Source organism: Mustela putorius, unplaced genomic scaffold (genome assembly GCF_011764305.1).
Source record: "Mustela putorius furo isolate JIRA1106 unplaced genomic scaffold, ASM1176430v1.1 tig00003858_pilon_pilon_pilon, whole genome shotgun sequence".
Taxonomy (NCBI): domain Eukaryota; kingdom Metazoa; phylum Chordata; class Mammalia; order Carnivora; family Mustelidae; genus Mustela; species Mustela putorius.
The window spans coordinates 14,265,720-14,278,539 of NW_025422010.1; the positions used below are offsets into that span (position 1 = coordinate 14,265,720).

The 12,820-nt window shown below is 40.0% G+C and overlaps 1 protein-coding gene across 9 annotated transcripts in view; it reads left to right on the plus strand.

The window, feature by feature from the left end:
- DLGAP1 (DLG associated protein 1) overlaps window positions 1-10,730 on the plus strand; it is an 871,327-nt gene extending 860,597 nt beyond the window's left edge. For all 9 annotated transcript variants that reach the window (XM_013051420.2, XM_004742767.3, XM_004742768.3 and 6 more), the window contains 2 exons: window positions 4,359-4,511; window positions 7,380-10,730. In XM_013051420.2, the coding sequence (XP_012906874.1) occupies window positions 4,359-4,511; window positions 7,380-7,589 (363 nt within the window). In that variant the 3' untranslated portion in view covers window positions 7,590-10,730. The remainder of the gene's footprint in view (window positions 1-4,358; window positions 4,512-7,379) is intronic.
- The last annotated feature ends 2,090 nt before the right edge of the window (window positions 10,731-12,820 follow it).

Sequence of the window (12,820 nt, forward strand, 5' to 3'; positions counted from 1 at the left end):
GAGGTGGACGGCAGGCCAAAGTGTAGATTTGATCTCCTCGAGACGGATGAATCATTCATCCTTCTTGGACATACCAAAACCAAATAAGCAAAACGAAGAGAGAAAAACACCACTAGCATCAACAACATTTTTTAAATTGGCTGCAAAGTACAAGGACGAGAGCTTCCTCACATCTATACGCCTTTTTTAAAAAAAACTGCCTACTATGTCTGCAAGTGTCTTTCCACAGGAATAGCTTTTATTGGTCAATTGTTGGTCAAGCTTGCTCTAAAATAAATAACATGAAAAGCAACTTGTTTATCTTATACAGAGTAAAATTAGCATGATTATTTGCAATCTAATTGACTCTGATTTTAGGGTCTTAACCACATCTTCTTGTTAACAAGGACAAATATAGGCTGAATGGGATTTACCAAAATAAGGTTCAGTCAAGAGAAAACGGAAAGCATACAAAAGTTGGTGTTCTCTGTCCCTCTTCACCAGTCTTCTCTTTCCGAAACCTCCCTTTGGGATGATCCTTTTCCTTCTCCTCACACTCACCACCCACATCTGTAGTTTGTTTTCCCCTCCCTCAGCCAAAATTACCTGGCCCTTCCTCCACCTTCTCAGAAATTATAATCTGGATTATGAGACAATATAGGTTAGTAAATGCATTGATAAGTGAATTCAACAAATATTTTTTTGAGCTTCACCCTGTGCCATGAACAGAATTCCTGCTAATTTATAAACTTGCTAATGTGTCACAGATCTTAATTAACATGATCGTTGGCTCCTCAAATGTACAAAAGTACAGATAAAGCTATTTTTCTCAAACTGGCTAAAGGATACAGGGAAGCCACTCTAGGGCAAAGACAGCACACTTTTTAACAGTTGTACAATAAACAGGTGTATTATGAAGTAGAATGCAAACACTGTGCAGATTTTGAAGATGAAATCGCAGAGAAGACATTTGAAAACTTTACAGATTTCTAGGAAAGGTTAACACTGTTAAAGCCAGCTTTTGATGTTTCCCAGTCCCTGATGGTTTCACATGCCTTAGCAAGTAGAGGAAGTTAGTTGTAAACGTGGGTAGCATGTTAGAGGTAGGAAGCAGAACCGTACTTCCGGCAGAGGGCCACTAATGGCTGCTTCAAGACCTGCCCCAGAAGGCAAGAAGGAAAACCAATCATGTGCTGGTCGCCACTTTTAGTTATTTTGATCTGGTTAAAACCTCAGAGAGACCCTATGGAGCAGATAGTGACATTATTTTGATGACAGATTTACAGCTGAGCAAAACTGAGATGGAAAAGCTAAATAACTTGGCCAGGAATAAAAAAATAATAAATAAATCAATAAATAATTTGGCCAGGGTCACGGGGTAAGAGGCAGAGCCAAGATTCAAATTCCAATCTGTTTGACCTCTGTCCCTTTTGATTTCCTCTCGACCCCCAAGATTCCCAAGATCTGAGTTCTATTCCTCACCCTCCTAGAGGGACATGGGGCTCATCAGTCATCTCCAGCTCCTCTGCAGCAAGAAGCATGGTGGCCAGATGTTGGCCTTGCGTAGCTCTGTAAAGCTGCACAAAAGTCCAGCTAACATTGGCCACAAACAGACCCGGCTCTCCTTTCTTGCGTTCTTATTCTGAGGAAGAAAACACCTGAAAACACCTGCATCTTAACCCAGACTAGACTCTCAGGCACAGAGTAAATGCATGAGCATTACTTTATCCCAACAAAACTAAACTAAGGAACCCAGCCCCCCTCATCCTTCCACAACCTCCACCACCTCTGACCTACAGGTCTGGTTCAGGCTAAGGCAAGAGCTGCAACTCCTTGTGCATGGAATGTCACATGACCCACAGATTCTCTTTCTCTCTGCTTCCCCATCTTTCCCCTTGATGATACGGAGGCAAAGATATTCTTGGTGAAGAGGGAACAAATTGCCCATCATACAAAGTTAAACAAACTCTTTGGGCCTACCTAACATTTCATGCATTGTTGCACTAGAACAATTTTGCCATTAGGGCCTGTAACCTAAAACACTTCAGGTTTTTAGGCCTGTAACCTAAAACTCCAAAATGTGAAAAATTTAGTTCTTAGTTACTGGTGAGATAAAGAAGACCATAAAACTCCATTTGCGATGTACTTTGTTAAAGCTATTTTCCATCTATTCTGAACCTAGATGTTGAGTTAACTTACTAAATGAAAATACCACAGGGAGATTCTTTAGTTGAATTCACAAGTCAGTAGACTAGAGTTTAAACCAAATACTCAGAAATTACATCTTCCAATGAATCCAGAACTATGGGTAGTTTGAGAAGTGTAAGTTTATAAATATGTTTTTACTTATATTCATTTTGAAACCAGACCAATAATGTTAGTCCATCAAGGGCTAAAAAGTTCTTTCCAACCTATTAACTTTGATGAGCACTGACTTTGTACTTTCTGAAAGTTGGTTTTTAAAGTATAGAATGGCCTTAGGTTATTATATGGCATGGGGTTTCGTAGTATATCAGATTGCCTTGAATACCCACAAAACCAAAACTGACCCAGATGGAAGCCTCTGACATCTGGAGGCTCCCACCCACCTAACTATGAATACCTTTGGCTACCATTGGTGGTAGTGATTAACAATGAGCATGACCCCTTCAATTTCTTATATGTTTTGTCTGTTTTACATCATAAAAAATATATATATGATCATATATAAAACTATTATATGTATGTAATCATACATATAAATTATTATATGTAATCATATAAATTAAATGAGCCATACTTTGTAGTACCTGTCAGGGATATATGGATAGTGAAAAAAAAGTCAATCCTTAGACACTAAAGAATGTTTAATATTATCTAGAAAATGTGTCATTACAGACATCTATGTGTATGTATAGATATGTGTTCTCACATTTGCTATTTTATGATATGGTTGATTTAAAATGAATTCATTTCCAATGATTTTGCCAAAGTACTTGTATGATAAAATGACTTCTTATACTAGCAACATTGTGATTGCTAAAAACATAGTACTTTAAAAATCCAATATTTTATTACTCATCATTTGTTTACCTTATTGTTTTACTCAACACAATTGTTAAAACAAATCTTATTTTAGATTCTTTATCTGTTCTCTGAATAAGTGGGATGGTGTGGAGTCAATTCCAATCCTAATAATAATAATATATTGTATTTTTTCCCCAGGGACAGTATCTTCATTTAGATATATTTCCTTAAAGGTTTTATTTATTTATTTGACAGAGAGCAAGATCACAAGTAGGCAGAGAGGCAGGCAGAGAGAGAAGGGGAAGCACCCTCCCCGTTGAGCAGAGAGCCCGATGTGGGGCTCTATCCCAGAACGCTGAGATCATGACCTGAGCTGAAGGCAGAGACTTAACCTACTGAGCCACCCAGATGCCGCTAGATATGGTTTAAATGAATCTTGACATAGTTTTTTGAAAAGTTTGGACTCTCTTCCCCATACCACATTGATAGATGTATTACAAAAGAAGAGTTTTACAACCTTGACATTTGAGAATCACTGACTCAGACAGATGAGTGTATAAAATTACCATTTGAAACAGAATCTTTAAAAAAAAAAAAAAAAAGCATCAAACTCATTGAAAGAGAGAGTAGAAAAGTGGTTGCCAGGGGTTTTGGGGTGGAGGGGAAAGGGAGAGACTGGCAAAAAGATAGATTTTCAGTTACAAGATGAATAAGGTCTGAGGATTTAATGGGCAAGATGATGACTATAGCTGATAACACTGTATTGTATAACTGAAATTTGCTGAGAGTGGAACTTTAAATGCTCTCGCACACACACAAAGATAAATATGTGATGTGATGGAGGTGGTTATTAATTCTATGGGATGAGTCCTTACCCAGTGTGTGTAAATATCCAATCATCATGTCGTACACTTTAAATTACCTTACTGTTGTCAATTATTCCTTAATAAATCTTTATAGATAGATGGTACATAGGTAGATAGATAAGATTGCCATTTGTAGCCTCACTCTTTTTTTTTTTTTTTAAAGATTTTTTATTTGTTAGAGAGAGAGAGAGAGAGATACAGAGCGCAAGCACAGGCAGACAGAGTGGTAGGCTAGAGGCAGAGGGAGAAGCAGACTCCCTGCCGAGCAAGGAGCCCAATGTGGGACTCGATCCCAGGATGCTGGGATCATGACCTGAGCCGAAGGCAGCCGCTTAACCAACTGAGCCACCCAGGCGCCCCGTAGCCTCACTCTTATCTCCTATTTGAAAGCCGAAAGGAACTCATCCCCCGTACATTATTTAAAATATTTTAAAATAACCCTTTGGTCCTGCACTTATTATCACAGACTTTCTCTAAAGTGTGAATGTTTTTCTTTCTCTTGTACAGAATCCCAATGCTCATCCGAGGCCCACCTCACAGGATTTGGCCGGGTTCTGGGACATGCTGCAGTTGTCCATAGAAAATATTAGTATGAAATTTGATGAACTTCATCAGTTAAAGGCCAATAATTGGAAACAGATGGATCCTCTTGACAAGAAGGTAGAACAATGTAGATTTTGTATGGTTCATTTAAAAACCTGCACAAACACTGGACAGTCTAAATAGGCTTCTGCATTCAGTCTTGCTGTTTACAATGTGAAATGGAGCTGATATCATATTAATCTCATTGTAATGACAATGTTTACATAGTAATCATTTGGGATATTATCTGTAATATGTTTCAGGCATATTTTTAAAGAAAAACCTGTCTTTGTGAATTGGAAAATGGGAATGTGGCTTTTTTGTTAATTAAACTTTAAGTTAAATCACTTTAGTCACTGGAAGGAACTGCCTCCATTTTGCTTTTTAAACTAAAATAAATGACATCTTCAGTGCATGATTATATAGAGCAAGAGTTCAACTTCCTTACACCCGTAGGATGTGTTTCGGAGAAAAATAGGAAGCCCTGAAAAACTAACCGACTTTGATAATCATTTCATAAATATAGTAATAAAGAAACCACTGTTGTTCAAGTTTAAAAATATACTCCATAAAGCTTCACAGTAATCATAAATGTTGGGGGTTTTTTGTTTTTGTTTTTTGGGTTTTTTTAAGAGTTTTACTTTGGGTTGATTTGCCTTGGGGAATATTGCTCACTGGGATTCTCATTCAACAGTCTAGAAATAAAGACTCAAATTCTTTTACTTTAACAAATAAACTGCAATTTTCACATTTGATTATGGTGGCTCCACCGGGCTCACACAGGTATCCAGTATCTACCTCCCTAGGCCTCCTGTCATGCTTGACTTTTTTAACCCTTTGCTTTCCTAGGGCCTGAGGTCAAACAGTTCTGAGAGATTAAGCTTCTAAAAATTAGACTTGGCTATTCCCATGAAGCGTTGGCGGCCCTGCCCTTTTCAGATCTCCTTACCTCTCAGAGAGCTAACAGCAATCCAATCCATTCTGCTGCTCTCCATCATGTTATCTGAGTTCATAGGGTCAGTAGACTCCCAGGAGAAATCCAGTCCCCAGGGCCATGCCTAATTGACAGGAGGGTTATTGTCATTGTCCCTCATCTCCAATACTATCACCAACAACCTGGGAGCTTTTAGTGTTAAGCATGAAAGTACTATTGATATATGTGTGTCCTCTCACTTGGGAAGCCAGACATCTGCACTCAATCTAGTTTTCTTTAATCTGTGTTTAAAACTGTCTACTAAATAAGCTTTTAAATTGTTCTTATATAAGAAAACACTACGGATGTACATACATACTGGTAATTTAGTTTCTAGAGTTGATCTATCTAACTTCTCATTCATTGATTTTTTTTTCAAATATTACTTTTTTTTAAGTACAAGTAAAGGAGATATGACTAAAATGTTTCCAATATTCTCACTCTTCAAAAATATCAAGTTACCCAACAATGAAGATTTAAAATGTCCAAAAAATTGTGATGCTAAGAATTGACATATGTACCCTGTTGAGTCATTAGTGAACTGGATTTCTAAATTTTTATACACTTTGTCTATGCCTAGAGCTTTTCAGCACCCCACGAACTTGAGGGGAAGAACGAAGCACAATCAGAGTTGGCCAAATATCGTTTGCACTCTGTACTTTCCTTTTCTGTCCACCCAGACTCCACTTTAAATAGCCTGTGGGCAATTCTAATGTAATAAATTTATCCAGTCACTTCCCCCAGGCAAGCAAGGAGGATTTGAAGCAATGAGTGTGTGTTAAGAGACAAAGAGTGCCCCTTGGAGAATCACAGAATCCCTATTTTAAGATAACCTTCACAGTTGTGTCATGAGAATTGAAGGTATTTCACTAAAAATGAAAACAACAGATTCACACGGATCTTTTCCGGGCCTGAAAGATCACCAGCTTTAAAAATTCCTTCGTGGTATAAGTTTGCTTCTTTCCTACTATGTGTCCCCCCCCCACCTCCCCCGGGGACCCAAGTATTGAGTGGCTTTTGTCTGTGCAGTGGCATTTAAAAATTTCCGACCATTTCATAGTTTGCTGATGCTGAGGGAGAGCTTCTTTCAGTCCCGTGTTAAATTTTCACCACACAGTGTCTGTCCCTGTGACTGGAATTGCCTTCTGGGCCACCACAGCCATCCTGAGGCCCCTAAGGAGTGATATCCCAGCGGGATGTTTTAGAAGCTATCCGGGAACTGATTCCAGCCCCCCCATCCCCCCACTCCCGCTCCCAATATAGGAACTGTATCAGTGTCCTCACTCCAGGGTGACCCCGGAAAGAATATCGCTGTGTGTTTGTGTGTGATGTGCAAACGGGTATAATAACTCACTTTGACATCGACAAAGCTAAAGAACACAGCTTTATCATCTCTTCTTCTATTGGCCATCCAGGTTTGGGTGGGCCCCGGGAGAGGGCGGGGATGTTTTCAAACTCTGAACCAAGCTTTGAGCTTTACCCGTTGCCTCACCTCTTTAGTGGGGACGCAGAGTTCCTGGAGGCAGCCGCTGCCCCCCAACCCATCTCTGGCACCCGGAAGAGTCTGGAGCCTCCAGAGAGAACCACACTTAATGTGCTGGGAGCCGCAGCCTTTCAGAAAGGGGCATTTTAAATACCCACATCCTTCCCTTGGAAAGACTAGTTCTGCAATTCAGCCTTACCCTTGGCCTTAGGCTTACCCGTAATTGTTTTTTCCCCTGTAACTTTTGAATACCCAAGCCAGAATAATAAAGAAAATATATATATATATATATATATATATATATATATATATATGCATTTATTATATATTCACAGTGTGCAGATCAGAGCTAACCACCCTTAGGTTTTAAAAAAAAAAAAAAAAAAGGAAAAGGAAAAAGTGTGCGTGCTCTAACTACTGACCTATCCCAGTTTTTCCCAAGCTTGTCCTGAGAAGCTGTGTAATGTCCTGAACCTTCTGCTTTGATCAGGAGAGAAGGGCCCCTCCTCCAGTGCCAAAGAAGCCGGCGAAGGGCCCCGCGCCGCTGATCCGGGAGCGCTCGCTGGAGAGCTCGCAGCGCCAGGAGGCCCGCAAGCGCCTGATGGCCGCCAAGCGCGCCGCGTCCGTCCGCCAGAACTCGGCCACCGAGAGCGCCGAGAGCATCGAGATCTACATCCCCGAGGCGCAGACCCGGCTCTGAGCGCCCGGCCCCGCCGCGCCGCCTCCGCGCTCTGTCCTCCCTCCGCCCCCCTGCCCGCCCTCCGAGCCCGTCCGTTCCGGAGCTCAGTGACTTCCACTGTCGCGGTGTAGTTGTCGGTCTTGCAGGAGCCGTCCCCCAGTAGCCCCCGCAGCCCGGACCGGTTTGCCCATGTTCTCCACCGAGCTTCGCCACCCGTACCGACGCGTCACCCTGCCTCATCCGGAGAGCCGGCCCTTTCTTTTCTTGGCAGAACCGAACCCACCTGTGTAGAAATGGCCCCTTTAGGTCGCCCACCATCCTCAGTTCTCCCGAGTTAGTCTGTCCCTAGAGCTCAGCAATATAAAATCATAGGGTATTTCAGAAATCCAGTATCACAGGGTGATCCTTTGGGACTTAACCGTCTTCCACGTTGAAAGATACTAGGGCTCCGATTCCCTTTATTTCCCCTAAACGGTTATTATTTTGTAAAGCAGATGGAGCACTTTATTTCCAACCTCAGAAATCACGCCATCTCACCGGAATCGATGAGTGTCAAGCCAAGAGGGGACCAGGTTGGGCCGGGGGTGGGGGACCTGGATACGTAGTGGGGAAGGGGGAAGCGAAATCCGCAGGTGCTGGCGGTACCTGCTTCAATCACAGCTGCACAAAACTGCCTCACTGTTATTCCATCAATCACTGCTTCAAATGTTTCAATCAGCAGAAGATTGTAAATTCGATCTTTCAGGGAAATTAATCTATTCTGAAAGGCAATAACGTGAAGAAAGGCAAGGAAGCACTGATAGTTTCAGATATACTACATAAGGGGGATTTTTTTTTGTCCTATTATTAAGAAAATTTAGACCTGAAATGTTTTATCAACTTTTATTGTACTATGTGTATTATATTGTTGTTGTGGTGGGGGTCTTTAAAGGGGAAAGTGTCGGTCCTCTTATTTTGTTAGTGTCCATCCTGGGGGGCCCACCTAATTACACGTATAGAAGTACACATCCGCTTAAGAAGTGATGGAAATGGCAGCTAGGGTGTTTTCAGAGAGAAGTTTGGATTTTCCCATCATCCCTTTGAATGCTACACATCCATCTGTTGTAACCCAGTAGTTTGTAATGCAGACATATTTTCTCCTTTGGTCTTCTCTCACTACTACGTAGAGCCCTATCCCACCCCAGCATAAGGATCGTGTCCTACATCAAACCGATAAAATCAATTTTCTACCCAAGCAGATCGGCAGCCTCATTCCAAAGAGCTGCCCCTCATCTTGAGGTCCCAGGTAGTGAGAGAAGAAATTTGATTTGGAAGGTTCAGCAACCAACAGGAAGTGGGGGAAAAGTCATGATCCAGAAGCATTGAAAGAAACCCAGGCTTTTGGCGGAGAATGTGGATTTATGCTTTTAGTCATGACGGATGGGCAGTGTGCACTTTGCATCTAGCTGAAGTTATCTTTAAATGCCCTAACTCGTAGCAGTTTAAACATTTAGGAGGTGGTGATCTTAAAGAACACTGGCATCTTATGTCCAGCTCCCACCCCCAAAGCATTAGGAATTACCATTGAAAAATGACGGTTGAAAAATACACATTAAAGAAGCTTGCACCAGAGCTCTTTTAAAAAATACACTCTCGTAGCCAGGTGCTAATTTAATTTTATTTATGAAATTAAGAGAGGTGATGGGTTCTGGCAACAACTATTTTCACGGACATATTCTAAAACCACTAGGGAATTCGCTACCTCTCAGAGCCATTGATGCTTTGAGCTATCTTTATAAACAGGGCACAAATGTTTACTGCTGTGGTTTACAAGAAAAGGGCTACTAACTTATTTAAAAACCAACCAACCAACTTTTAACTAGAGTGATTAAAGCACCTTGAGTGCTTTGCACGATGGGAGCTTACCGAGATTTTGAACTTCAAATGTCCACTTCTGTTAAAAAGAGTATACCTTTTCTTTGCTTTGCAGCAGCAATGGAAGGTCACACAAAGTTTGCATCAAGTAAGGCCAACTGCCGCCTTGGGTAGCCTATAGTCACATTCAGTCTTGAAAATGACTTGGAACTCATAGACTAACTGAAGGAAGCGATATCCACTAGAAGACCCATGTTCCCAACTACAGCTCCATGCCCTGAAATAGAGATGAGATTGGGATTAGGAAATAGATTTCTAATACGATTCAAGATCATCCTACAGTATTTTCTTTGGAAACTGGTTTAGCCCAGGATATTTTAAAGAGAGACAAGAGAAGGCCTATTTATCTTGTCTACATGAATGGTATTTGTATATTCATAAGCTATTTTTGGTAAGAATTTTAAATCTTTTAGCTGACTGCCTACAGGCATCATGACCTCTGCCTTCCTTAAAAACACAAATTGTACAAACACTTTATAAAAAGCTAATTATGGATCTTAAAACATGACCCCACATAAAGCTGCTTGTTAACCACTTGCCCCCTTAAGCTGACATCCATGAGCATAACCTTTGTTACATTGTTCTTTTTGATGTATTTGTAGAAATGTTTTTTAGTTCATAATGGAAAATGTATGTACCCTGAAAAATTACTTATTTTGTTTAACTTTGGTATAAAGCTGTTTGGGCATTTTCTTGGGGAGGGGGGAATTACAAAAGAAGTTTGTCTCCCACATCAAAAAACGTTCAAAGAAATTAAGTATTTATTATATTTTTTGCAGATGTTTCCATACAATTCACATAACCTTTTTGTAAAGAGAGATGAAGAAATGGATTAAAGATTTTTAATATTTGAAATGGTAAATAGAACTAATTTATTTGTAATATATTTCTGTTATTTATAGGTGTTTCCTTAATGTTTTACTGTGCATTACCACTTTAATTTAAGCCTTATCCTTGTGAATTTACCATTTATTTTTTAAAACATGTCTAGATGCATATTTTAAATAACTGGAATGTAAATCACTAGCATATCTGAATTCCCGATGTAATTTTTAAAAATTATTTTGGTTTGGAAAAAAAGATTCATTAGAAAGCCTTCAGATGGAGGGGTGGGGAACATTTTTATGGCTTTATGAAGTGGAATTTCATAGGCTTATTTACCTAGATTGTGTGTGGACAAAAAAAAAATTGTAAATAGATGAATGTTTCCCATAATGTAAAAAGAAGAAATTAATAAAATAATAATGCACTGCTTTCAGGTCTGTGAGTTTTCACTACAAAGCCCTGCTTCTCCCAAAATAAAATTGTCTTTGGAGGGAGTAATTAAGTAATTAAGAAACACTATCATTCTAACTTTCATTGTGACAACACATATGCTAGCCACTGTTGAACAGGTGGGTAGACGTTGTATCCTATCTAAGGGATCAAAACACTGAAAACCAAAAGGCCTTTTACTGGGAGGATCACATGCATCTGAAAGGTTCAGGTCAGGAGCTGTATATTTCATGAAAGAAATTATTAGCCTCTCAAACACATGTAGATCTGTGTGTATTTTACCCACTTGTATCTCATCTCAAACATTTCATTCATTTTGTTTCCTACATAGCCTCTACCCTTGGAAGATCAGAATAATGCTTTGTGGTTTTTATTTCATCCCAAAGTAATGAAAAACTATCCTCACTGAGGCTTAGTGACTTGCCCAGTGGGATATAATTATCAAGTGACACATTTGGGTCCAAAATCTAAGCCTTTGTTCAGCTTCCTCTTCAGTGGGGTCTCTGTCCTTCTTCCCACATTTAAAATTGATAATTATTTGGCACTGTCCATTTCCTCTGGTTTTCATCGTGGTCATATTCATTAACCTTACTTTATACACGAAAATACAGACTTACCCCCAAACAGGTAAATTAGAATGTTTTATGAAGTGGCCTTACACATCTTTGAAAATGCCAAACTCTGAAACCTGTGTCCACAGTGGTTTTTCCCCACCAAGCTCTTGGGCAAACCCACCCATGTATATGCATAAAACGTGGAAATTAAGCAGATCAGCCACTTTTTATTATTTTTGTACATAATAACACAATGTATGTTTGAAACTTTTTAAAAAATATCTTATTTATTCATTTGAATACAGAGAGAGAGAGAGAGCACAAGCAGGGAGGTGGAGCAGCAGGCTTAGGGAGAAGAGAAGTAGATGCCCTGCTCAGCAGGGAGCCAGCTGCAGGGCTCCATCCCAGGACCCTGGGATCATGTCCTGAGCGGAAGGCAGACGCTTAACTGACTGAGCCACACTGGGGCCCCTTGAAACTGTTTCAAAAGAGGATTAATCAAGTGGCTCAGTCTCTGTGAAACTGCAAAGATCTCATTACTTGGTTTTGTGCACTAACTATTCACATAGCGTGACCAGCGATTATACTTCTTGCCTTTTACCTAGTTAATTCTTATATCTCACCGGGGCTTCTTAAACATTTTGGCCAATTCCAAAACAAAATGAGTTTCTTTTTTGCATGTAAAACTGACTTTCAATGAAGCAAATTTGACTTTCAATGAAGCAAAGTTGAAATTTGCTTCATTGAAATTTGTTTTTTATAGAAATTGAACAAAATTGTTTGCTCTAAACATGAAAGAAATTTTTAATATCTTTGAAAGCCACCCCTTGAAAATACAAATTGATTTTTGTTTAAATAAATGGCATGTTAAAAATCATAGCGTCTGAATGTGTTCATTCTCAAATGCCAGTGATATTGAAGGGTGTGAAATGTACCTGAGGTTTGCTCACTAGTCTGTTTGACTTTCAGCTGCTAAACCAAGATCAGATCAGCTCCTTTTGCAAACAGAAACTGGCAATAGTGTCTGAAAACCCTCTGTGGGTCCCAATTCATTTGCTATGAGTGTACAGACTAGGTCTTAAATTCTTCTGTAAGTCACTGATTATCTCCCCTAAAACAGAGAGAGGAAATAGTGTGCTACTTCCTGGTCCATATGCTTCCCTCCAGGCTTACTGCTGGCTTAGGGAGGCATCACCAGACAATCGCAGGAATGTGAAATCCCAGTACCAAGGATTCCTGATTCCTGGGTCTCCATTTAGCCTGCCAATGGATTATTTCATTATGTTTCTGTGTAAATGAGCACAAGCCTGAGTTTATAGAAAATGGCTGAAAGCAGGAAAGCCCTCTGATAAAAACCAAAAGTCAAGTTCTGCCATGTAGCTGATTCAACTCGCTATTCATTGCACGAATGTTTTCATCAGGGCGTTTGAAGACTGCCATTCTTCCTCCTCACACTTGGAGCCTTTTTCTTCCTTCCATATTACTTCATACACGAATCATTGTCACAGG